Source organism: Dermacentor silvarum, chromosome 1, assembly GCF_013339745.2.
Source record: "Dermacentor silvarum isolate Dsil-2018 chromosome 1, BIME_Dsil_1.4, whole genome shotgun sequence".
Taxonomy (NCBI): domain Eukaryota; kingdom Metazoa; phylum Arthropoda; class Arachnida; order Ixodida; family Ixodidae; genus Dermacentor; species Dermacentor silvarum.
In genome coordinates this window covers 118957230-118983801 of record NC_051154.1, presented here as the reverse complement: position 1 = coordinate 118983801, position 26572 = coordinate 118957230, and the positions used below count along the sequence as shown (strand labels likewise).

Below are 26572 nucleotides of genomic sequence, written 5' to 3'. Positions count from 1 at the left end.
TTAGGAATGTTTTGTATGTCTTATGCGTTTGCGTAATGTGAGGACCAGCTAAAGATTATTTGAACTGGCGCTCTTTTTATGGGGCAGTCGGGAAAGAAAGCCACGCTTACAGCTGAATGAATAAGTTATACGGTCTATCGTTACACATTTTAGGGCTCGCTTGTATGCCCTATTTGTAAATCTGCATCGATTAATGGAGAACACCATGAGTGTAACACTAAAATATATATCGCACATGCTGTTATCGGGATGTTAGTGTGGCATGCTGTCAAACGAGCTGCTGCTTTCGTGAATCTTCTTCACCAGAAATATCCAATGGCAACCGTAATCGTCACTCAAATCTGCACTCCAGGTACTCTATATTCTGCACAACCCCACCCACTAGTGCAACAGCCAAAATAGGATCTGGAGCAATTTTTGGAGCAGGAAAATCCAAATTTGGCGCAGTTTCACAAAGAACGCTTACTCGTAAAATGCCATCGAATTTACCCCGCCTAATAACCCCCCCCCCCCCCCCCCCAACTTTGCATTGTATTTCTGGCAAGAAAAAGTGCGTTCATTACGCGAGTATATATGGTAATTTACATTAGCAGCGTAGGCGAGGGCAGCGGCGCAATTGGAGATCTTTGTTCGGAGCGTGTGTTCAGTTTCGCCCTGCATGGTTGACCTAGGCAATGCCCGGCGAAAGTGAACGCGTGCTCCAAACAATGAGCTCCATCACGCCGCAGCAGTGCACTACACGCAACTTTTTCCACCAAAGATGTGGAAAGTACTCGTGCATTACTTTGTGAGTGGTTCCCTTTCGTTTTTTTTTTTTTTTTTTTTTTTTTTTTTTTTCTGGTGATGTGTCGAGACGTTCCGGCAGTAGTCGAAACATGCTATGACTCTTTGGCAATCTTTTGGTGTTTTGGTGGTGGCTTCCAGTTTTGGATACTATTACGATTTCAGATATTATGGACTTTGCATAAAACGGACATTTTTTGTCAGAATATCAGGGTCTGTTGTAACGAGAGTCGACTGTATATATATATATATATGTGTGTGTGTGTGTGGGGGGGGGGTGTCACCGTTTCATGCGGCACCATTTCATTGCAACGCGGTGTCTGTTACCGCGTGGACTCGAACCCTTGCTAGTTTTGTGCATTGCGTCACCTACCAAGCTCATGCCGTCAGTGCCGGGTTGCTTGCTGTACCGTACAAGCGAGTTTCGAGTGCAGTATTCGTACCCGCTGCGCTCGTGACCGCATGCACGGATACGGCGAGGATCTTGTTGAGGTAACGCGGCAATGGCGAACTGCTTTCGTTACTGCAAGCAACGCGCTTTCTGTCTCCACAAGATTTTACTGCATCTACAACGTGCCGTACTGCAACCAGCAGCAAAAATATTTATTGGCGCCCACCACCAAACACGCCAATATCTCGTTCGGGCATGTGTTTGGACCCGCCATGGTTGTTTAGTGGCTGTGGTGTTAGGCTGCAAAGCACGAGGTCGCGGGATCGAATCCCGGCCACGGCGGCCGCATTTCGCCCCCAGGCCGCATGTCGATGGGGGCGAAATGCGAAAAAATGCGGAATGTGTACTTAGATTAGGTGCACGTTAAAATTAGGTGGCCAAAATTTTCCGGAGTCCCCCACTACGGCGTGCCTCATAATCAGATCATGGTTTTGGCACATAAAACCCCATAATGTCTCTCTCTCTAATCTCGTATGTGTTTGGATCTCGTCTGCGCTACTGGATCGGACTGGATTGGATGGCGATGTTGAAGCTGCAGGTTGCCAACGCAGCCTTTGTCTCCCACTAAAACTAGCGTAGCCGAGAAATTTCGCAGCTGGTCGGAAATTTTGGCACAGCATGATGCAATTTCAACATATACAGTATAGACCATTTATAATGTAACCGCTTATACTGCAGGACCGGATATAGTGGGGGATTCATCGCGACTAAAGTTATGAAAAATCATGCAACCTAAAAGCATAAGTACATGCTACATTTATTGCAAAGCCATTTCTTGATCATGCAACTACCTTACAGACTTGGTTACATTAACCACAGACTGTTACTAGCTGCCTGTTACTACAGTATAGACCACTTGTAACGTAACCGCTAATAGTGCAGGACCGGATATAGTACCGGGAATATCTCGAAACTGGTGTCATCCTGAGAATTCGTTCCAAGTTTTTGCGCAAGTAATGTCCTCCTCTTTGAGTACCAGCTCATGAACTAGAATTGTGCTATCTGCCAAGGCAACCTTTAAAAATTTTGCTCGCGCCTTAGGCAAGTGTTCGTGAAAACAACCTAAAGATTACACTTTCTTGTTTAGAATGGTACGAGTGTGTACTTTATAAAAGTACGCTAGGCCTTTCTAGGAGCAAGACACGATACAGGTCCTCAAAGGTATGCTATGCTTGAAATTTCTTAAAACAAAAAGGCTTACTTTGAATGGTCAAGTTGAACTTTACACAGGTCCACTTAGTCTTCCGTTGCAAAATTAGCATTTTAGTGGCCATTATTCTTTGTTTGAGAGGAGTTCTACTATTCAACTCTGTCACATGATTACAGCAAGTAACAGGGAAGAGCTTTGCTGCAGCTTTGCCAGTTGCAGGTGGTAATATATAAATCAATACAGATGAACACTTGATATTTTATGATGGATGCAGGCACACAAGAGTGGAGCATTCAGCACTTGCTTCAATGGTGGTTGAACCATTTAACGAAACGGTGGCCTCTCACAGTGGCAGTCGAATTCTTGCAAGTTACCCTCATGTACTTAGATTTAGGTGTGGGTTACAGAACCCTATGTGGTCAAAATTCATCCGTAGTCCCTGACACTGCGGCACATAAAACCCCAAAATTTAAGGTAATCTTACAGTACATAATTACAGTACAGCTTTGCATAATGTGTTACAAAGTTCATCACAGTAAACATAAAATTATATATAAATTTTCTATTTCTGGAATATCAGCTATCCTAACTGCTAGCAATTCGCAGATGGAGGCAACCAGCAACTTCGACTGCGTTCTGATCATATATGATGTACCACAGGGCGGTGTGCTAGGCCCTCTACTTTTGCCCTTGACATGATTGATGTTGATGTAGCTAAATGCTGTAACCAATGCTGGCCAAACCTTGCAATGTTTGGTGTCACCTCACCTTTATTCCATGGACTTGACCTTCAGGAAAACTCGCCTCTAAAGGGTCCTGAACCATCCCTCATGCTTGGCGAAAACAATCTGAGGATAGCATAAGCTGCTGTGAACATTTCAGCCAAATTTGGCAGTCATGAGCGGTGCGTGCAGCTCGGAAACGGAATGCGAAGTGCCCTTTTTCTCACACTTTTCAACAGAAGCTTCTCCTTACTCTTTTCCGGCTGCTACATGTCATCATATCGCAGAGTCCCATACGCGGCTGCTATTGGCCAATAGCTGACATCAATAACAAAGGGTGTTTGGATGATTGCACTTCTTCCTACATTTATTGTAAATTACTAAAGCAGTTTAATATACAGGCATAAGTAAGCGAAAATCTGCTTTTGAATTTCGATAAGAATTATGTACATCCGGAAGAAGCTGCAGGATCAGGCTCGGCCGCGGCTACCCGCATAGGAATTTGGCCACCTTGCTTATTGATCCATAGCCATTGGGTCTCGCTAATTAAAATTGATTAGTTTTGAAAATTTAACTAGCCTTGAACAACGCTAAACTTAAGGTTGGACCACATATACACTTGCCAGCACAAGCTCACTCCTGGACGCTCCTGGCTAGACGCCTTGGCATTGAATTTACCTTGGCCAGATTATTGAAGTTGAGGACAGGTCTGCAACTCCAAATTGTCTTTGACTGTTCAATGTTGAATGCAGGTACTTGTTCGTTCTTGGCAGTCACCATGCTCACCCTTACTTTGTTAGGTTAAGGCTTACTTGCGAGGTGTCCCAGCTCTTTTGGTGTTGTAACCAGTAGAGAATGATACTAAACACAAATAAGTGTTTGCCTTCCATTGTCCACAGCACTTTGTTAACGGTGTTGCATTTTGTCAGCATATTGCCACCTCTCTCTTCTGTTGTCCTAATTAACATGCTTTCTTTTGTAGATGCAAGCATCCAGCAGAGGACGGTTCGCTTCAGGCAGGCCAGGAAAGCACTGCCCGAGCACTGGGTGAGGTGGAGCTCGTGATCTCTCAGCTTGCAGAGGAAACTAGCACACTTACACAGACTGTAAGTGCATTGAGCTCGGAATTTCATGAACACCGTGCAATGCTTCTGAAGTTGGAAGGAGGACAGTCTCATCGGGATGGACTACTTTCATCCCTCATGGCTGAAACGAGGGCAAACCTAGCTTCTTGTATCCTTTTTAAGGCAATGTTCACATCATTTATTTTACAGCGTAAGCTGTTATGGGCTCATTCGAATAGCCGTTTCTGGTTGCAATGATGCCGCCGCCGCCCCGTAACCGCTATCACCGGAAATGCGAAAAAAAGTACCCGCTCTCCGCCGGGATCGAACCCAGGCCCGCTGCGTGGCACTCAGATACTTTACCACTGAGCCACACAAGCGCTTGCTATCAACGTCAGAAAAAGGCTCTATAAACTTGCCTTAGGCAGGCGCGCAGGTGCAGACGACACGAGCCTCCGCCAGTATAGTGGCGCCATCTAGTTAACGTGCCTCTAACCGCCGCGTGCGACGAGATGCGATTCAGACGAGGCGTGCAATCAACGCTATCCCGATGTTAGATGTGCGCCACGTATTCTGGGTAGCTCTTCGGTACACAATATGGCGTCTCCTCGCAAGGTATGAACCGCTGCTGAAAAAGCAAATTGTAGAGCTACGTGCGCGGCTACAACCAGGCATCATTGGGCTCAGCAGACTGCTGTGCAACGCCGGGCGGAAAGTTCAAATATTCTCGTCAAAATCGAGGCGAAGACACTTTCCCGCGAAGACCTTGTTGTGCGTGGTGCCGAAATTGGAGCTACTCTTGTGCCGCCAGCTTATGCTGCGACTGTGCTGCGTGTGCCGCGCAGGCCTGTGACCTTTTTTCTTTTTTCTCCTTGTTTTATAATGCTGTCATACAAATTAACCAAACTTCATGGCTTTCTGTACTATATTACCATTCGACCTTCTTCTTCCTTGACTTGTGCATGTTAGTGGTGAAGCTTGAAGCTGCTATTGCACAGCTGAGTGAGATGCAGAGGGCTGGCATTGATAAACAAGCAAGCATTGTAGCCCAGAGCTTGGCTGCCATGCTTGGCACTCACTTGGAAAAGTCCATTGCAAATGAATTCAAGAACTCTGTTGTCCCAAGTAAGTGCTACTTTTCATTTTGAAAGCAAAACTTGAAGTGTGCTATCATCATCATCATGCTGGAAGTCAATGGAGGGGATGTAGCTCATGTTGTTTCTCCTTTTGCTGTTCGTCTTCTGCTTCATTTCGCTTCAGCTTAGGCTGCAGTGTACTGCCGCTGCGGGGTTGCTCTTTGTGCTGCAGATGGGTATCGGAGAAAGGTATTGAGACAGATGCAACAACTTTTTTCTGTCGTCGAGAGGATGATAAGTGTCCTACCTCTTCGTGTGTTGTTCTTTCCTTCTGCGCAACTTTAGCTCTCCCCTTCACCACAAACACCATGTTATTCCTGCACCAATTTTCCATGACATGCAGCTTGTGCTTACCGCTAGTTAATTGGTTATCGACAATGAAGGAAAACATTGCATTATAAAGAAACCAAGGACTCAACCTAGTCAGTTTTATAACTTTCTGTGCAAGCACAGCTGAAGCACACAAAAGTATGTCCTTCGAAATTTGCGACGTCATGCTGGTGTACTGATGTGTGTACACTTAAGAGAAACACTGAAGCAGTTTCGAGGGAATACCAACAGAAGTGTTTTCTATCTCGCTTTTATGCATTATTAGGTAGCTACTAACTCCGTTAACACCACTATGGTGCCAGAATTCATTGAACTCTCAACAAATCGTAAATAATAATGTCTTTTATTGTGACTAGATTCAAATGCACATCAAAACGTATGCAGCTTCATTGCACAGGTTGTACTGACAAGAGTGTCTCGTTACATCACGTAAATCAGAGGTAGTGTTCATGTGATATCACAGACCCGACGCATGCGTCGGTCAGTCTGGTGCAGTGGCAACACCTCCTGTAGTGGCCTGGCCACAAGCAACACAATGGCCCTGTCACTGAAAGCTGGGTGGGCGCCGCATTGGCCATTCTTTTCTCTCGCATGTCTCCGCATTCGACACGGGGTAAGCTTGTTCGTCTGCTGTCATTTCTATCAGAAGGTTCCATACCCTTCTCACCACCATTTCTACCTTTATCCCATATTTTGGGAAGACTGTCATGGTGGGGTGGCTGTCATTGCACCACCGACATATCAGTGATATCGCGTGGCGACAACCCCAAACTTTCATGATATGTTGACATCTAGTCAACAGCCTAAAACCACACTACATTTTGCATGTGTTTTGAATTCTCCTCTTTTTTTTTAAAGATGATATAAATCAGGTTTTGTGGCGGTCACGTATAAGGCATTTAGACCTCATACCACCTCTAAGAGCTGCCTAAAGCAGAAAGCCCAAACAAAAATTTGTAATACTCTATCAAACTGTTTCAGATGGCATGAAACTTCCCCTTTTTGACTTTAGTGTTTTTCAACCATAACAGAATTTGATGTGCATTCCATTTTAGGCATTTTATTGCAAGGAAAGAAAGCCAATATAAGTTGCCAGGTTGTACTTTTGTTTATTTTTAACTAATATAATTGGTTAAGGTGACAGTGCCAAAATCTATGACGTCACAGGAAGCTGATGGTGGACTATTCTGGTGGCATTCTTCTGCATAGCAAACCGCTAGTAATGATAAAACTGGTCTTTGTGCATAGTTACTACAATTACATGTTTTATTGTTAACAGCTTCATCATAAAAAAAACGTGCAGCAGGTGTGTGTGTGTGTGTGTGTGTGTGTGTGTGTGTGTGTGTGTGTGTGTGTGTGTGTGTGTGTGTGTGTGTGTGTGTGTGTGTGTGTGTGTGTGTATTATACCAGTTTTCCAAATGTGTTGTTATTCATCCCCCCACTCCCCCTTTTTTAAATTTTTTCAGCTGTGATGAAGGTTATTGACACAACAAGATGTGAAATTTCCAGGAGGCTCGAGACAACTGAAGCTGTGATCAGAGATACCATTATCAAAGCAATCAAAAGCAAGGTTGGTGTTTTTGTGCTTTGAGTAACGAAACAAATCTTCCTGGTATGCTGGCAACGCAACCAGCTTTTTAAAATTTTCTGCCGTGTGCGCGGCTTCAACTACTGCAGCTAAATCCTTAAAATTTTTCAGAAAGTGCAGCAAACTTTGTTTACTTCTGTATATTAGGTGTTCTTCAAATATCGCGGGCAGCGTTGTAAACTGCGTACTGTGCGGCAGCAGGCAGTTGCGAAGGCCGTATCTTGAAAGCGATCTGCATTGGGGCAGAGTTGGTTGTTTATTCTATGGCAGAGTCTAGGCAATGTAGGTGCGTCGGCGGCTCGTAGCTTTGTGCGTGCTGTGCGTTCTCGGCACTCAGTTCGCGTTGAAGAGATAGACAACAGCACGAAGGTCACTTCGCTCGCTTCTGGAGCGGCGCTTCTGCACGCCGCCAGCGTTTGACAGCGCGTGTCCGCGCTCATCGAGTGTGATGTGTCCCAGTGTCTGCCAGCACGTCGACAACATCAACTGGAAAAGGGGAGTACCGGCTTGGCAGGCTTGGCAGGCTAGGCCAGCTGCAGCAAGCGGCAGAATCAGGTTTGAATGAAAGGAGGGGGAAAAGGTCACGCCCGCGGCGGCGAGATCGCCGGGTCGAGGGATGCAGGCCCACCTCGCATACGCTCGCACGCACGTACATGTGCGCTCGCTTCGCAGTCTGTCGCGGCGGAGAAGGTGCTTCCGGTTCCTGCTCACGCAAAAATGACAAAATTTGGGGCGAAATCCCTAGGTTGTCAGCGGGTAAAATTCGTTATATCGAGGGGGTCTCCCACTGCCACTTCGACTCTTGAATTTCCCTTTATTATTATAGCTACATAGAGCTAAATTCACTTTTACATGCTTTATTGAACGATAGAGGTGTCGTATGCTGCTTTCTGATTTTTGCTACTGCAAGTGTTCTCCGCGATGGCCACATTCCGCATAATGAAAAGCTTTAAAAGGCGCCGATGCCCATTAACGCGCACGCACGAGCGCTTATGCTCCATCGCGTGCACACGCTCACACACAGCATTTCAGAGACTGCATCTGCACAGCCCCCCTGTAATAACGCTAAAAGGCACCCAACGCTTTTCTTTTGGAGCAAGGCAACACTTATTTAGATTCACTGGGGACCCAGGCGATCTTGCTAGGGAGACCGCGAATGCGCAGACTCTGGCACTACTTTTTCACCAGCGCACTCCGCCAACGAGCGGCCACCGGTCCGGCGTTCCGAGTTATTTTGTGGGCACCTGTACATGCTACATTTATTGCAAAGCCATTTGTTGATCATGCAACTATCTTACAGGCTTGGTTACATTAATCACAGACTGTTACTAGCTGCCTGTTACTACAGTATAGACCACTTATAACGTAACCGCTTATAGTGCAGGACCGGATGTAGTGCGGTCTTTTCTGACTCCCGTTAATTTTCCCACAGCACTCCATGTATACACGTATCGCTTATAGTGCAGTTGCGGGAAACAATATACCGGTTACAGTGTGGCTGCCTGGGAGTACGGAAGTCAGCGGAGACGGCGAACGCTCCCCTCAAACGGGCGCCCCAAGGAGTGCTCGAGGAAGAAAGAGAGACGAAGTGGAGCAGAAGGGCACGTGGTGCGAACGAACAGCCAGTGAGGCTGAAACCAGAATCTTGAGTGCGAGTTGTGAAATATCACGGCGCGCATAGCGAGCGAGGGCCACGAAACTGCCAACGCCAGCCAAGGCTCGCTTCACGATAACGGCAGTAAACGAAACTGCAGGGAGCGGGCAGCGCCGGCACGGCACGGCGAAGGGCGCACGCGGAGACCGTGGAATGTGAGGGAGGAGGGCGGCAGGGAAGCGGATTTCGCCTCGGCAACAGCGCCGCTTCGGTGGCTCCCCTCGCCCTCCTTCGTAGCTGCCTCACTTTCAACTGTCATCGTGCGCGCCCGCTGCCGTGCAGGCACCGCAGCTCCAGCCGGCCCGGCGCCAGCTCCCCGAAGTTTTGTTTTCTGCCGTTATCGGGAAGCGGGCGTGTGCCGGCGTGGGCAGTTTCGTTGGCCAGCCTGGGGTAGCCGCAGCGTGAAAGGTCAACATGTGACTACAAAGTAGAGGAAGCATAAAGGAGAAAGAAGGGTTCACTGCCATTTTCTACGCGTGGCTGCGGTAGCGTGGCTAAGACGTCCGCACGTTACATGCATGTTCGGGCGCAATGCAGAATCGGCGACCTTGCCATTTGAAAGAGGGTGAAATTTCCTCCGCTTTTTTTTTTTTTTTTTCTGTTTGTTCACGCGCGACATTGAGGGGTCTCTTCTAAGCTTTTACTCTAAGGCGTTGCCGGAGCAATGCCGGTTGGAGGCGCGGCTGCGTGATTTGGTTCGAATTAATGAGATTCGACTGTAAATTGAATGCAAACGTTCTAGCCGCATTCCTCGACTGTCGCATACGCGTGGCGGCTGGGTGCACATGTTTTGCATATGTTCGGACCTTGAAAATTGTTGCTTTGGTTATAGTGCAGTACCGCTTATAGTGCGGATATTCGAGACTCCGGCGACTTACGTTATAAGCAGTCTACACATTTCCGCCGCTTTTTTTTTTTTTTTTCTCTGCTTGTTCATGCGCGACATTGAGGGGTCTCTCCTAAGCCTTTACTCTAAGGCGTTGCCGGAGCAATGCCGGTTGGAGGCGCCGCTGCGTGATTTGGTTCGAATTAATGAGATTCGACTGTAAATTGAATGCAAATGTTCTAGCTGCATTCCTCGACTGTCGCATACGCGTGGTGGCTGGGTGCACATGTTTTGCATAATGTTCGGGCCTTGAAAATTGTCGCTTTGGTTATAGTGCAGTACCACTTATAGTGCGGATATTCGCGACTCCGGCGACTTACTTTATAAGCAGTCTACACTGTAATAAGGTTTTACTGAATGTGGTGCTTGTGGTGCTATAATAATATAAGATTATTTGTGTAAGCTGGTACGTTATCATTTGTTGAGTGTGTGTTGTCCTAGGCCGGTATTTGGTAGCGATGCCTTTCCGATACTAATACCTTTTCTCGCTTTTCGCGGTTGGTCAGTGGTCAGAGCGACGGTCCGCTCACGTTATCAACTGCATCAGCCGGCCGTCAGCGGTGAATAATAAGACTAGTATAGAATAAAGCTTAACGCATCGCTACAAAATACAGGCCCTAGACATCATGCATAGCTAACTTGCCTTGCACCAATTTATATTGCAGTGTTTAGTCTGCTTACTTGCTCCCTTTTGGTCACCTTAATAAGTTGTGCATGTTTTAATGCGAAAACATTATATGCCCCATTACACGAAAGTCCGTCATAGTTGGCGTGACTGAAAGATGGTACCAAAAAATGGCCGAAGGTGCAAAGAGTAAAAACACGTTAAAAAAATGCTCGGATTGACGTCACACTTCTCAGGGAGGTTCCTGTAAACATGGAAATCAATTGCGTTGAAAAGAAAATTTGGTACATTTTGGTCTGGGTGGGAATCAAACCCGGGCCTCTGGGGTGCAAGACGAACACGCTTCCTGGATGCCACGGCAGCTCCACAGTTCTGGCTTACTAAAGGTGTGCCTAGTGCATGCATCATTGGGCATGTGACAGCGCAGACAATAGGGAGGAGGTGGCGGCATGTCATGAGTGAAAAAATGAGCGTGTTCATGATGTTCCGAGGTCTACAAACGGTATAATGCTTTCACATTCCCACACGCATTTGTGTGTACACATGCTTGGCAGTGAGTATTGGACATTTTAGGATTGCGTGCCATCACACGGTGCCTTCCTTTAAACTTGTGTGCACATATCCTATTACAAGCAGTATTGAAATGAGATGCAGTTCAGAAGTGTATGCGTCTGCATTTGTGCGCATTGCACATGTAAATACAGTGTTCTACAAGCATGAGTTTGATGTATTAACATGGTAGGCTGTGCTAATGAGGTACAGTTGAGCCCACTTCCCAGTGCTCTATTACGAATTCTGTTATTACAAACAAATTTAGCATGGCAGTTGCGTTGTTTATGCAGTTTGTGGCAGCACGTCACATATAGTTATGAGACAAAATTGTTAAATAATTAGTGATAAGTTTTTTTTTTTAACTTCGTTCTGTTAGTTGGAACACCCTACATAGCCTTCAAGATGCATTACAGTGTCTGCCGAATTTTTCTTCCTGTAATTCAGTGCCAAGCCCCCACTAAACATTTTTTTGCTGTTCTTTAGATGATGGCTGATACAGTAGCTCAAGCCATCAGCACCTCAGTACAGTCACACGTGCAAGGCACGTGTCGGGAGATCATGCAAAACACCCTTATGCCATCACTCGATCGCATCTGTCAGAACCTGTTCCTTCAGCTCAACGAGACCTTTCAGAAGGGCACCCGTGAGTGTAAGTATTGGAAATCTTGCTACTATCTCAGCTTGTTTGGCTTAATGTAAAACTGTAAAGCATCATTTGTAATCGATTCGCTATAATATTTTTCTTCATGCATTTGTGTGTACACACGCTTGGCAGTGAGTATTGGACATTTTAGGATTGGGTGCCATCACACGGTGCCTCCCTCTAAACTTGTGTGTACATATCTTGTTACAAGCAGTATTGAAATGAGATAAAGTTTAGAAGTGTGTGCATCTGCATTTGTGCGCATTGCACATGCAAATACAGTTTTCCACAAGGATGAGTCTGATGTATTGACATGGTAGGCTGTGCTAATGAGGTACAGTTGAGCCCACTTATAACAATCCCAGTGCTCTATTACGAATGCTGTTATTAAAAACAAATTTAGCATCGCAGTTGTTATTTTTATGCAGTTTATGGCAGCATGTCACATATACAGTGGAACCTCGCTGATACGTTCCCGCTTTATACGATTACCCGGCTCCTACGTTCGCAATTGCGAAAAATAAACATAACCCCATAGAGGAATGTGTTACAGTAAAAGCTCGTTAATTCGGATCTCACGGGACCGGGAAAAATGTCCGAAAAATGTCCGCATATTGATCGCGCCCTGAACTTGCTGCCGTGAAGTAGGAGAGACACTGTACGATTCGGCGTCTGATAGACGTTTGGCAGGTACGACTGTTTCGCATGCCATATCGGACACTGAATCGTACCATGTGTCTCCTACTTTTATTGCAATAGCATTCATATGGATACTCGAAGCGCATTTTTGCCGTCCGCGCCGACGATTGCGGCTCAATCTCCCGCTTTCAAGGGAGGAAAGCGGAGAGGAAACGCGCCGTATTCCATCACGCGCATGGCACTGGTGGGGGGGGGGGCGGGGGAGACAACTGTGCATTGCGTGGCCACACGCGCCCTATCATGAAAGTGCTCTGGGTAGGACGCTGAGTCTAGGCACGGTCTATGTGCGACAGGGGCTTATACCTTTGTGCGTGCTCCATTCTTGCCGCTCAGTTTGCGTTGATGCGATACACGGCACGAAGGACACTTGCTCGCTGTTGCTGCAGCGTTTACTCACACCAGCGTTTTGACAGCGAGAGTCCGCTGTAATCGAGTGTGATGTGTTCATGTTTGCCCTTGCGCGCTGACACCATGCTTGTTAATCTACATAGATAAAACTACTATCCTCACTTCGTATAGCTGTCTATGCATTTGCCATCGCAATCGATGGTTCGCCTTTTGGGCAAAACTGCTACTTTTTTAGAGGTGGCCACGGCAGAAAATCGCTCAACATTTTACCCCGCATAATGAACACCCCCCCCCCAACTTTACGCCTATTTTTTGGGGGGAAAAGTGCGTTCATTATGCGAGTAAATACGGTAACTTGCATAAAATGGTAGTTTGTTCTCATCTTCATGTTTTGTACACGTCCTTCGTCATAAACGAGCATCACCTTATGTAGGTTATAGCTTCTGTAGTTCAGAGTGCAGTTTGTGAAGTGCTGAAAGGTGCAAGCAAGCATGGGAAAGGCTGCAGCACTCTTTGCAGTGGTTTCAGTGGTGGCATGCAACAGCTTCTTAGTGCTCATCAAGTTTGAGTATTTCAGACAAGCACAGTGCGTAGCTTATGTGGTGGAAATTGTCTGCGAATTATGAAATGGCTGCACGTTGCAAAAACACCCAACATTTCAAACAGAAGCCAGTGTGCCCTTCCTCTTGAGGAAGCCTCGTATCGAGCCAGAGGACCAAGGTCGCACGCGCAAATGCCTCTACGTAAGACACACTGCCTGTAGCATCACCGTTTATCGCATGTGACCTCTGTAAGCTTTCTAATGCAGAATACACACTGGGAGCTCGCCATGCTGCAGAAAAAAATCACAGCATATCCACGGGGTGAATGATGATGAGTGGGCGAAGCTCCGGAGGGAATCATCGGGATCTCCCGCTTAAGGGGACGCTAGCACAAACGCGTTAGAAACGTGCAGTACACTCTAGTAAGGGGGAGCGGCCACAGCGTCTTACGCAGCCATTTACACATGCCGGAACGTGCACCGCATTTGCCGACGCCATCACATGACTGCTGAGAGAGTATACCCCCCCGTATTCATAAACGCTCCTCGACTTGAACTTGACTTGCCACCGCCTTGGGCAGCGCGTTCGAAACGCGTTGAAGGTAAGGCGGAGAGGCCACAGCATCTTACACCAGCTTCTTACACGGGCCGTAACGCGCTAGCACAAACGCGTTAGAAACGCGCTAGAAACGCGGCCTTTCGTTAATGTTGGGTATTTATTGCCATCGTGGTGCGTGTGTCTATGTGCGCTTCGTGGCGTAGTAGTTAGCGCCGCGCGTTCGGAAGCGAGGGGTCCCTGGTTCGATTCCGAGCTACGGACACAACTTTCGGAATTTTTTTTTTCATAAAACGCCGGAAGCGTTCTCCGGAAACTGGCTTCCGGAACGGGAAGTGGAACCGGAAGCGGAAGTCGGCTTCCGGTTATACTATATGTATACATATATATGTATATATGGGTATACATACATATACGGACACACAACGCCATCTATTGAGCAATTCATAAAACTAGACGTGGCTACCTACTACGACGGGGACGAACGGGTGCCGCTATAAGGAGCTTCGCCCCTAAAAAAGAAAAAGAAAGGAGGCGGGGATTAGGATGTAGATGGACAGCTCAGCTCTGGTATGGGAGAGTGTAGGGTAGAAATGTTGCTGCGGACGCTCACCGATGCAGAGCAAGATAGTTTCTATGTTGGCAGTGATGCTCGCTTTTTGGCAGCATTGAAACACAAAATTTGTTTCTCCTCTATAATTAACCATGGTGAAAAATTATTGCGGTAAAACTCTCCTTAAACGGTGCCATACAATGTCTACTGTTCTATAACAAAAATTTGCAAATAGGCATGGCCCTTTAACTCTTTCGTTATCGCGCAAAAATTGTCATTTTTCTATAGGTGTCAAATAAAAAAAATGCCACCACTAGTAATATTTCAGCACCCATTGCAGCAAAGCAGATTGTACATAATAAAATGCTCTTTCCAAAACCATACCTTGCAATGCCAAAAACAAATTCTAGCAAGCACCATTTTTGTTGCCAGTTGATAAAAACAATAAAAAAAAGATATCTACAAAATAGTAATATCAAAGGAAATTCAGAATAAACATTTCAAAGAAAAATGACCCAGGAATAGTGTCCCAAAAAATAAATGCTTAGTACAACGCCGTTCTTCGGATACAAAAAAGAAACTTAGACCAGGAGCTGCTTTTTACTCGTGCCAAGCGGTGAAGTATTTCCTGGCTTTTGTGAAGCGTATGTGCACTCTGCATTTTTGCACATAACATTTGGCGGATCTTGTAACACATTTTGCAGTTTCGCCTTTTCGGCATCTTCTGAGGATGGTCCGATGAAAAGTCCAATAAACTTCACCAGTTCGTCTGGAGCCGCCTCTTTCCAGGACCCATCTATCTTAGCGTAGCTAGGCAACTACAGAATATGCATCCAAGAATATTTTGTTAATGTTTACAGATGGTCTTTATCACCTCTGTAGTGAAGAAGAGCAGAAAGAAATCTCATGCCGTTATAAAGTGTGTTGCGCTGCTCTGTAGTGCTGGGCCAATATATGTTCAGGGTGGTGGTCTTGGGTGAAGTGAATTTTCTTTGGCAGCACATCCTGACCAAGCAAAGTATGCACCCTGCAGATAATAAGTGTAGCTCTCAGGTCGTGCGCAAAAATCGGCAGCTAAGCGCGCACAAGGAAGGAGACTGCTCCAGGTCGTAAACTAAACTCGCCGGTGAACAACTGTGGATGTCCCAGGCTGACTCAGAACATCGTCGCCCTCAGAGCTTTAATCTGGTTTGCTGTCATTGTCGGACTCCTATTTTGAGTCCTCATCACTAAATTCAAGTGCGTGTGCAGCTTATTTTCGATCGGGACGCTTTTTTCGCTGTGCAGCTGTGTGAGACGCCGCCCATTTTTGATAAATGCGTAGTAACACCGACAGCGACCCTCGCTGGGATTTTGCAAGTGATGTGAAACCGAAACTCTTCGAAATTGCCTGAAAATCAACACAGAAATGTAATGTAAGTGCGGTGTAATCACGAGCAGTGCACTTTTTTCTCAAGGTTGACTTTTCACTAACAACACACGCACATTAGTTCGCAAAAAGGTCCGCCAAAATCACAACATCGTCAGAGCGGGTAAATTTTACTGATATTGAAAGTAGAGTGCCTTGACTAACCACTGGGAGGCGCTAGGTGCATAAAAAACTACTCTAACATGTCGAAATCGGTGATTTAAAGCAGCGATCACTGGTGTTCGATCTGAAATAGGCGTGGTAACGAAAGAGTTAAATGAGATGATAAATATATGGAACCTGTACTTGCATTCTCATTACCCCTTTCGACCAACTGTAGTGTTTCTTCAATTTAGGGCTCCTAATGTTCCTGTTTATTTTCTTCTACAGTTCTCCATCAAGCTCAGCAGCATATTGATAAACATGGTGAAGCTCGTGCTGCTGAAGCCATGAAGAATGTCGAGTCACACGTGGACCGCAGTCTACAGATATTTTTACGTGACCACAAAGCTGCACTGGTGCCTCCAGATTTTCGAGCTCCTCTTGATGAGGCTGTGACAAATTCTTTGCATAACCTGAAGGCAGGACTTTTACAAGCATTGGCTGGGTGAGTTTCACTACCTATGCATAACTTCATAAGGGACCAGCAGATGTTACTGGTTGAAATTAAACAAGACTGCCATGAAAACTGGTTTTTCAATCCTGTGGTCTGCAGGCAACAGGAGATGCTTGTGAACAATCTGAGGGAAGAGATGCATGGCGCACTGAAAGAGACAGTAGCCGCAGCTGCATCTGAAGGAATAGGCGCTCGCTCCAAAATGAACACACCAGTGCCCGTTGCTGACCCCCATCTTGTGCTGCAGCAGATTACCCTGCTAGTGCGTCAGGGCCAGTATAATATGGCTTTCCAGCAGGTGAGTCCAGTCATAATGGTGGTGGCACTGCAATAAACAATGAATATGGAATTTCTGTATTTTGGCATTTAGCCACTTGTTGCCACTATGCTGTCCATACTTTGTTGAAGTAAAGCTACATTAGTGACAATCACAGTGGTTTGAAATGATTCTCAAAAGTGAATAAGTGCTGCAAAGGTTGTGTTTACTTGACAGCAGACATACATGAAACAGTTAACTTCCAGCAACATAAATTAAGTAAATGTAAAGCATGTTGTGGATATACCGTAAAAACCCGCATATAATACGAGGTGTTATTTGGGGAAAAAAGTTTTCATCCGCATATAATGCGAGTGAGGAAAACTTGCAGAAAGCATTTATTTGCATTGCAGTTAACGTTCAGTCCTCGTTGGTTTCACTGGCACTGTGTCCCGATAGCCCCTTGTCGGAGATATTTTCCCACAGAAAGTCTTCTTCAGTGCCGTCAAGTGCGTTGGCGATGCCGCATTTCTTAAAATAGTGACTGACGAGCTCCTCGGGGATGCTGGCCCATGCATCCGCAATCCAGCTACAAAGCACCGCTGGAGAGGCCCGTTTCAGCCGTCCGATAGCCGTTGCTTCCGGGTCTCCCAACCTCATCCACTGTTGGTAGCAGCACTTGATCCGGTCTTTAAAAGGCTTGTTAATGCAAACGTCCAGCAGTTGCAACTGGGATATCATCCCAGCCTCGAACGCTGCCCTCGACGCCGAAGTGCCGCCCTGCAGCGCAATTTTCGATAGTTTTGGCAGCTAAAATAACTCTCTTAAAAGTCAGCTGGGTACTGCTTTCGCGGTCTTGACATCATGCAAGATAAACTAGCGAACGTGCCGATTCTTAGCGTGGTCAAAATGCTGCCCGTTGAAAGCAGCGGCAGCCTACCGACGCCACCGCAAAATGAGGCACCTTCCGCTGCTGAAGAAAAATGAAACCGAAATTGCAAATTTTAGGCTGAAAACTTTGGGATCCGCATATAATACGTGGCAGGAATTTTACATGGTAAAATTTAGAAGAAAATCTCATATTAAATGCGGGTATTTACGATACTTGGAACCTAATTTTACATTGTTTTTTGCATAATGCTCATGCTGCGTGCTACTCTTCACTACTACCTTTGGTTCAAAGGGGCATTAATTAAAGATACTTGTAAACTTGGTTCACTTGCTTCCCAAAATTTGAGTCCAGACTCTCAATATGTATTGCAGGTTCTATATTAGTTTAAGCATGTTTCTCCAAAAACACAGGTTGAAAAAGGCCTGTTTGTACTTCCCGCACTCACAAGGATGTGCCAATATAAGTGAACTACAGCCTAGACCACTTATAACGTAACCACTTATAGTGCAGGACCATAAATAATGCAGTCTTTATTGACTCGTTTATCTTCCCATAAAGCTCAATAGTGCAGTTGCGCTAATCGAAATACTGGCTGCATTGTGGTTGCTGAAAAATCTCAGGAAAACAAAGCCGAGGGGAGAGCTACAAGGGCGATGGCGCGGAGCAACCGATCAAACAAGAAACGCCGCAGAAAAAATAACCGCAGCGGCAGTGTGCTGGCTCAATGGGAGCACGGGTGTTGCCTAGGCAATGGAGAATCCTTTTCTTATACAAGGCAGCGGAGATGTGCTTCTGCTTGAAGAAACACGTAAAAGGACGCTGTGGAAACTATGCTAGGTCGAAAAAAGTTTTCCCAGGAACGGATGGCCTAGTAAGGGTAGGGTGTGCTTGCTTCATACACCTGCAGGAAAACTGGTCAAGAGACCAATTCAGCTGGTACCTAGTCGTGTGGATTTCCCAGGATGTGAGACTGCTGAAAAAACACTGGCACCACGAGAAACAACTGCTTGACTTCTATTGCTTGGAGTAAAGTATCGGTAGTTTTCGTTGATTGATTTTAACGACCCGAATCTGCACAGGGGGCAGTCAGGGATGCCGTAGTCGAGGGCACGGCACATTTATGCGAAGGAGCCATGCAAGCTTTTGTACACTGGTTCACGTTCCTTGTGCAGTGGCAAACTGTGTTTAATGCTTGGAAAACGCAGCAAGACTTGAGGTACTGAATTTTCTGCTAGACCTCCTCACTTTCGTCGTTCGTAACAAAACTGCCACAGGCAAAGCTCGCTACATAGCTGCAGGTCTTTAAACATTGTTAACCTTAAAGGCATAGTCAAGGGCAGAGTGGACTGAGCAGCAGCAGGTTCAGGTTTTTTTACTGCGAAGCTGTATATGGCGCAGAAATGTGGGCCGATCCAGGTGATAGTGCAGAAAGGGTCCAAGCGCAATGGTACATACCCCTGGGGACTCCGGGTGGTGGGCTCTGGGACTTGTAACACGCCCTTGAACTATGCTTGTCACATATAAAAGACAAAGAGAGGCGCACCATTGGATGCGCCGCCAGTGACTTCATTCTCTCCGTCGCAGCTAAGCACGCGTGCAGCAGTTCCTCTCCGACTTCAACATGGGTAGACCATGTTGAAGATCGTACGAACTCTCGAACAGCGGCCAGCTTACAAAGAACAGCGCCGACAGCAGCACCGTCAGAGAGCTCATGTTCGCCGTGCCGATGCTGCAGTCGGGGCACAGAACAGGCCCGGATGGCCGAGCGCAAGCAGCAACTGCGTACCGAGAATCCGGCAGCCTACCAAGTCATCGTTTAATGAACCGTTGGGTGTAACCCAGTGATATGCACGTTTCAGCTTCGCTGGTTAAGCATCTGTATGGAATGCTTGGGCGGTGATTTTTTAATGTGCATTCTGTTCTCGTCCAGTACACTGCATGTGTGATCACACAAATTTGAAAGTCTGTACGCCACGTGGTGTAAAAGCGGGGAACTAGAGGTGATGTCCCGAATTGCTGGGTTTGAGAGGGTGCTACTGCTTCCCAGGCATCCTCAATATTTCTTCCCATGCCAGGTCATCCATAGTTTGTAGTCATTAGTGCATTGTTGGTGAAATGCAAAAATGCCCGCGTGCTTGCGTTGTAGTGCACGTTAAAGAAACCAAGGTGGCCAAAATTAATCCAGAGCCCTCCACTACGGCGTGCCTCAATCGGAACTGGTTTTGGCATGTAAAAGCCCAGAAAGAAGATTAGCGTATAGTTTTATATAGTTTGCTAACTGCAAGAAAAGAGGGCTTAGCCTCTTGGTCAGTTAGAATGAAATTTTTGGGCACATAAAATGACTAGGTTGAGATAGTGTAGATACTAAACAGCCTCCATGCAAAATTTTTTGCTTGAAAAACGAGTGTATGCATTATAGTGTATTAGAATGGGGAAGTGATTCCAGCGGATGCTGTGGCAAGTGCCGAGAGGGATGCAAAAAACGCTGAAATTGTGGCGGCGGCGCCATCGCTTTATCCTGAAGCTCCGGCTGTTTCAGCAAGCTCACAGGCCAGTCGCTGTCTGCTCTACACACCGCCATTCTTGCGTTGTTTTTGTCGCTCTTTGTACATTTTCTTTATGTGTCAGTAAGGAATAAAATCACTGTCTCTGCCATCAAGTAGCAAAACTAGATACAGCACAGTGAAACGACAATCAGAGCTCCAAGCTGCTCCAGTAGGGTCCCTTGACGGCGACCTATGTCCGGCGGGTGCACAGTGCCGCTCATTCAGGTGAAGGCGATGATGGCTCCACCAACAATTCAATAAAAATGTCTCGGTGGGTGGAGCCTGCGCTGGACCCACTCCTCCTATCTAGTACACTCCTGTTTTGCTTCGGCCGCCTATCGGCGGCACGCAGTACGCACCAAATGCATGCACATTGTTGCTCTTTGGCTCTTCGGTTTGTGTGCTTGTATACAGCTGCCAGCTGATTTTTTCTAATCCTACTACTACAGCGTGCCTCATAATCAGATTTTAGCATGCAAAACCCCAGACTTTCTTTCCTGCTTTGCACATAAGACGCATTTGCTACCTAGCTTTTGATAGAATGCCAAAAAGCAATTGTAGCCTTTCTTGATGTAAAGGCTTACTTTGTACTTGGAACAGGAGATTGTTAGTTTCGTTTTAGATGGCCATCCATATGCTAGGCGCCACTTGCACTGAGAAATTTTTTAAAACTTAAAAAGACACGAGATCAGTTTTCAGGCAATCCCTAGTTGCATGGTCGTGATGTACGTGTCATTGGTTCCTGTTCCTTGGGCATAACCTTTGATGGCGACCACAGAGACGGCCTCTGCACTGCTCGGCATACACTCGTAATAGAGATCAGCCTATGCATGTCTTGCAGAGGTCGTATTGCGACTGTACCACATTGGCCAGTGTTCAGTGCCATCCAACCTTGCATCTCGAGAAATCGCCGTCTTGCTTTTTCTCATGACTTGTAGTGAATTCTCTGCAAAGGGTCTTTTGGAACAAGACAAGGCGTGTGGCCCAACGTTACTAGACTTGCTTCAGTTGTCAAACTCGCTGCCCGTGCGCTTACCGCTGCTGTCGCCACTCCTTTGGCAGCCACCAGATGGCAGCGCCGTTCCATCGAGCTATACTGCAGACGCCTCGTCGCAGCCTTGAGGTCGTGCGGACGGGCAGTTTGCGCGTTTTTCACGCGCGCTGGCGTTTTCCTTAGTCTGAATTAGTGATACCACGCGAAAGCGATATCCACCTACAGCAATAAGATATACCTGGCTAGTTGGTTCATACTGAAAGAAGGGTAAACTGCACGATAGGAAGTAACGCATACGACTAAGCGCAGAAGCTGCGTCTTGTGTTTTTTCTTGTCGTCTTAACCTTTCACGCTATTTACTTTTCCCTTACAGCAGCTTGGCAAGTTTTCTCGCTGCTTTGGTCTGGGGCAGTAGTTATACAGCACTTTGATCTGGGGTAGTTATACACCAGCTAGCGAGACCAAATTTATTATCCACAAAAATAACAGCACAACTTTCTTGTAAACCAATGAAAGCTTTATTAAAGAAAACGAAGTAAAAAACAACTATATGCCCCAGATATATAGCTAAGACTTAAACTGTCAGAAGGGACATAATCTAGGCAAATGATTTACGCCTACGTGGAAACAAACTCCACCTACAGCAGCTTGGCACGTTTCCTCGCTGCCTTTACTTCAAGACTGGATCCACACCGCTGCTCCAGGAACCTTGCATAAAAATGCATTTTTATGCAAGGTTCCTGCAAGGTATGCGTGCTCGTGACTAAATAAAAATTAGCGTAGCTTGCACTAGTGGCGCAAGGCTAAAGAAACAGCGGAGCTGATCGGCACCTAGCTGGTCCTGGTCTTACGGGTTATGCTTTTCCGGAATTTATTGATTATTCATTAGCTATTGATAGGCTATCGCAAGGTATTGGCCACGTATTTGGGCTAGGCTAAGCACTACCAAGTCATCCCTAGCATTTTCCGAAATTTATTCATTATTTATCGATTAGCTATTGATTGGCTATCGCAAGGTGAAGCTGTGTGCAATGACGTCATCACTACGCGGGGAAACGAAAAGCTTAAACAGCTCCGCCGTTAAATATTTAATGATGTGCGTGCACTCAGTTCCTGAAAGTGCAAGGGGCACCCTACACGACTCAGCGTGTTCTCTGACAGCTCTTCTAAGATGGCCCAGAACAGGTCACCAAACATCTCTCTTAGTTCGCGCTTTTTTTTCCGGCTGATTCGATAGGTATGAGGGAATGTTCGGAAACATTTTTGGCACCGCACCCTCGGCAAGTTTCCACTTGTGTCGTGGCACCTCAACAGTCTGTCTGTTGATAATATGCACATAACACTTTAAGATGTCCTGCTCATGAAAGTGTAAATCACACATCTTGGATTTCGCAGAGAGTTCCCGGTCGGCACGAGGAATCTTTCTGTTCAACGCCGAGTGAAATGTCGCATTGTTGGGAGCACAGAAGTGGCGCGCTGAACTGTCGACATCGTTCTTTAGCCGCTTGTGCAGCCAGGATCGCAGCACGTCGGCATTGTCTGCTAATATCCTTAACAAACGCGGCGAAGGCTACAGTTTCGCGGATGACATGCTTCCTGCCATCAACAACCAACCACAGAATACACCAACGCTGCATCGCATGTTTCGTCCGGCCAGTTCGCGTAGCCAGCTAGTGAGGAAGTGAAGCTGGGTGCGACTGCAGCGCTATGAAAGCACGGGCGGATGGCGGTTCCGCGGAACGCCTCGGAGTTTGACTACTGAAGCTAGTCTAGTAACGTTGGTGTGGCCAGCCGAGTCCGCATAAAAGGCCGCCCTCTCTGCTGATTTTGTGTTTTGACCATGTGTTTACAGCTGCGCTCTTTACAGTATGCTAGAATAAGTATAATTACCACCATTTCGCATACATTCCAAAGCGATAGCTAATGCGCATCTTGCCTAACAAAGCAACCCTACCCATTCCAGTATGATGTGGGCATTCAACAAGGATGCAATTTTTTCACCTCTCTGGCATATCGCTTGACTGCAATGGCTTGGTGGTCACCAGTAGTTGGACAGAATTGTCACAGTTCTGTTGCCATATCATTTAACTGCTCTCATTGTGGTTTCTTCATTTGTCACAAAAATCACAAGTGCCCCATTTCTTCTTTATCATAGTCTAGGACGCCATTGCCATGATGGGCACACATTGCCTCGTCACTGTTGCTCTTGTCACAGTAGAAATTGCTTTGATTGGTCTCTATGTAATCTGATATTGTTTTCAAACAACCTCTTTCGTCCATACAAGGAGCCTCATAAAGCTGAGTAAAATGCACGAATATTGCAGAGTGTGTAAGCAAGTGAAAGAAGTTATAAACAACAATTATATATAACAGTGCTATTCAACGCCCAAACGTTGCTGCATTGCTGTGTTGGAAATATGCAACTCCGAGGCCTTGTGCATTTACTTCCCGTTGGTGCATTTCAGCAGCACTCCACTTCCCAAAACTATTCTGCAATGTACAGTAAAATTTTATGCCAGCTATAACCAAACTTGAACCATAAAATACGAAATGCACAGGTGCTAGAGAGAATTTGTTACCTTTGCTGTGGAACCGTGTCTGTCCATTTAGAGTATCATTTTTTGCACAGAGCTGGTGATCACAAGCGGGTCCCAAGGAGTAGATAATGAAAGTTCTCGTTAAAAAAAAAAGGTATAAAGGAGACCATTGGTAACTTCGATGCAAAAACTTTCACTGGTAAAGGTACGGTGCATCAAACTACCTATTGCAGATGTGCAGCAAGGAGCAATAGGGGCGAATTTCACTAGAGCGAAAATTCAGGCTAGTTGTTCACAATCATCTAATAACAGCGTGTAAAGCGGCAGACGAACATAGTAGAGATACACGGAGCTGACTTTCAACTCCAACAGATTGAAAGTCAGCACAGTGCTTGTCCCTCGCATGTTCATCCCTCATTTTATGCTGCAGCTTGTTGTGTGGTTCCGAATTCACTTCCCAGTGCTCAGAGTCTGAACCATTCAAAAGGACTAGCTCCGGGATCTGTTTATTTAAAAATCCCAGTACAAATATGGTATAAGCACAATTTCCATAAAAGATGAAATAAAACACAATTGGATTACATTTCAGTGCAATCAACAGAAATATGATAGTAACTACAAGCACATGGGCTGACTACTAGTTCAAGGTAATGCTGAAGTGTCCATCTCTTCTTTTTTTTTTTTTTGTGGGCTATAAATTATAGAGCTATGGACTTCAGCAGAATGATGTGCTAGTGAGCTATACAACATGGTATAAACTATACATCCAAAATTCACTTTACTTCACTTTAGCCTCCTTTTAACGAAAAACATTTTGTCATCCAGGCTCTGTCAGTGGCCGACCTGGCTATCGTTGTGTCAACATGCGAGATGGTGTCCCCTACCATCGTCTTTGGCCAACATCCATGCCCTTTACACCAGCCAGTGCTGCTCTCGCTCATCCAGCAGTTGTGTGCAGACCTTGCGACCAGCACTGAAATTAAGTTGAAGTAAGCATTGTGCCTTAGCTGTTCGACATTTTTTCAGTGAGTTATTTCTTGTGTTTTGTGCAGATAATGAAGTATGTGCATTAGGTACCATTGTAATGTTAGCGTGTTACAATGATCTCTGATCATCAAGTGTAGTCAATTGGTTACATATAAAGCATAGATGTTGGTTCACATATCCGTCATCATCAGCAACAAGTTCTGCATTTATTTGCAGCAAATTTTTTAGCTTTTCATGCCCATTTTCGCATCTCTGCAATGTTGGCACTGGCACAGTAGACTTAAAGCAGCATCATTAATCCTATATGCTCTGAATTGTTATAAAATCAGTTGAGGGAATAATTTCCATGGCCTAAGTTAATTTTTCAAACCAGTGACCTCGTTGGGTGTTTCTTGCAGTTTCTGCACATCCATTAAGAGGGTATGCAAATGCGAAGGTTCTGCTTAGTCATGAATATTGTCCCCCCCCCCCCCCCCCCCCATGTAATACTTCCACAGGGGCCTTTAATGAAAAAATAAATGATGATGACAAGGCCACTACAGAAGAACATTAAACTGGATTGGCAAATCTTGCTTCTGTAATACCAAAATTGTCACTTCTTCTCTTGTGTCCTGCTTTTCATTAAAAAGATATACATTTCTTTGTTAGTAAAACACCTCAAAATTAATATCCTTTTTTTATGTGTGCATGCATGTTTGTAAAGGTGTGACTGATATTTTGGCTTAGCGGGCAACATTTGGCTTCCATATGGGAATTTGTGCTTCACATCTTTTTCCCCCGATGTGTTTTCTATGCCAAATTGGTCAACATCAAACAAATTATTTTTCCTTCTGGTACTTTGCCTCTCTTGTAGATTTTTAACAATTTCTCTTGTCGTGGTTGGTTTTCTCCTAATGCCTAGCCCACTGATACTGGTATGCATTGCATGCCTGATGAATATTTATGTGCTATCTTACTACTTTCAGCAGAAGCCTGTCATATCTTGCAGGCACCTTATAGCTATAAAGGTTTTTCTCACAAAAGTTTATATTGCCTGGTATCTACCTACAGGTACCTGGAAGAGGCTGTGCTCAGCCTGGACAAAGAAAATGCAGTCACAAAGGAGCACATGACAGTTATCTTGACGCAGCTGTGCCAGAAGCTCAACAAGTTCCTCACAGGAACACCTCTTCATGACATGGGGCGCATGGCCAAACGTCTGCTTATGGTCACCCAGAGCTCTCTCGCCTGCTAGCTTCCAGTCAATGTGTGGCATCTGGGGAAACCACAGAGTTCATCTCAATGAAGGACACTTGTGGTCAAAGCGCTGAGAAGTTTTTGTAGTGTGCTGTGCCTGACATACAGTGGGCTATAATGATGGAACTGCACACGAGGAGTGTACAGTATGGCAGCAATTAGGCTCTTGCTGCAGAAGAACCTTGTTAAGGGTGCTCTGGGGACCACCCACTTATCCATTTTTTTTTTTTCCTTAAGGGGAAAGGAGGGGGGGAAACAATGTACATGCTCCTGTTTGAAAATCGTGCTTTTCTAGTGCACTTTTGTTTGTGTACAATCAACAACAGTCTATGTAGTAGCCAAGACAGTTTGTGTGTTGAGGTTGCTTCAAGCAGTTCTCCTTCTGCCATGCACATTTTGTACCAATTTCTATAAACACAGTTTGAAATTAAAGTTAAAACAAGGTTCTACTGCTCTCCTTTAAAACTTGTCAGTGTGGCAGGACATTTTGCTGTAACCAATTTTTTCAGTTCTATTAACTGGCCATGTGCTGTGCTGCACTGCACATGTGACTAATGTGTTGCCACTGGTTCTTTATTGCCATATTTTCACCTCTTCGTGCAGCATTTCCATTGCCTCCCCCTTTCCTCTTGTTTCCACTTAAAGCAGAATGTGTCATCTTTTTGCAATTACAAATTTTAAGAATTGTTAAATTGACCTTTGCCTCACTGTAACATTGTTCTTGCATTTCATTTGACACTTTCTCTGTATTGTTCACTGAGTGCTGTTTGTTTTGTAGATTGAAGAGAAATAAAGGTTTTCTATTTATTCAATAGCTTC

At 45.6% G+C, this 26572-nt stretch overlaps 1 protein-coding gene across 5 annotated transcripts in view; it reads left to right on the top strand.

Annotated features, from left to right (window-relative positions):
- LOC119435914 (enhancer of mRNA-decapping protein 4-like) overlaps nt 1-26565 on the top strand; it is a 149986-nt gene extending 123421 nt beyond the window's left edge. For all 5 annotated transcript variants that reach the window (XM_049660879.1, XM_037702609.2, XM_049660881.1 and 2 more), the window contains 8 exons: nt 4089-4339; nt 5140-5295; nt 7103-7206; nt 11425-11590; nt 16080-16296; nt 16405-16603; nt 24356-24519; nt 25568-26565. In XM_049660879.1, the coding sequence (XP_049516836.1) occupies nt 4089-4339; nt 5140-5295; nt 7103-7206; nt 11425-11590; nt 16080-16296; nt 16405-16603; nt 24356-24519; nt 25568-25751 (1441 nt within the window). In that variant the 3' untranslated portion in view covers nt 25752-26565. The remainder of the gene's footprint in view (nt 1-4088; nt 4340-5139; nt 5296-7102; nt 7207-11424; nt 11591-16079; nt 16297-16404; nt 16604-24355; nt 24520-25567) is intronic.
- The last annotated feature ends 7 nt before the right edge of the window (nt 26566-26572 follow it).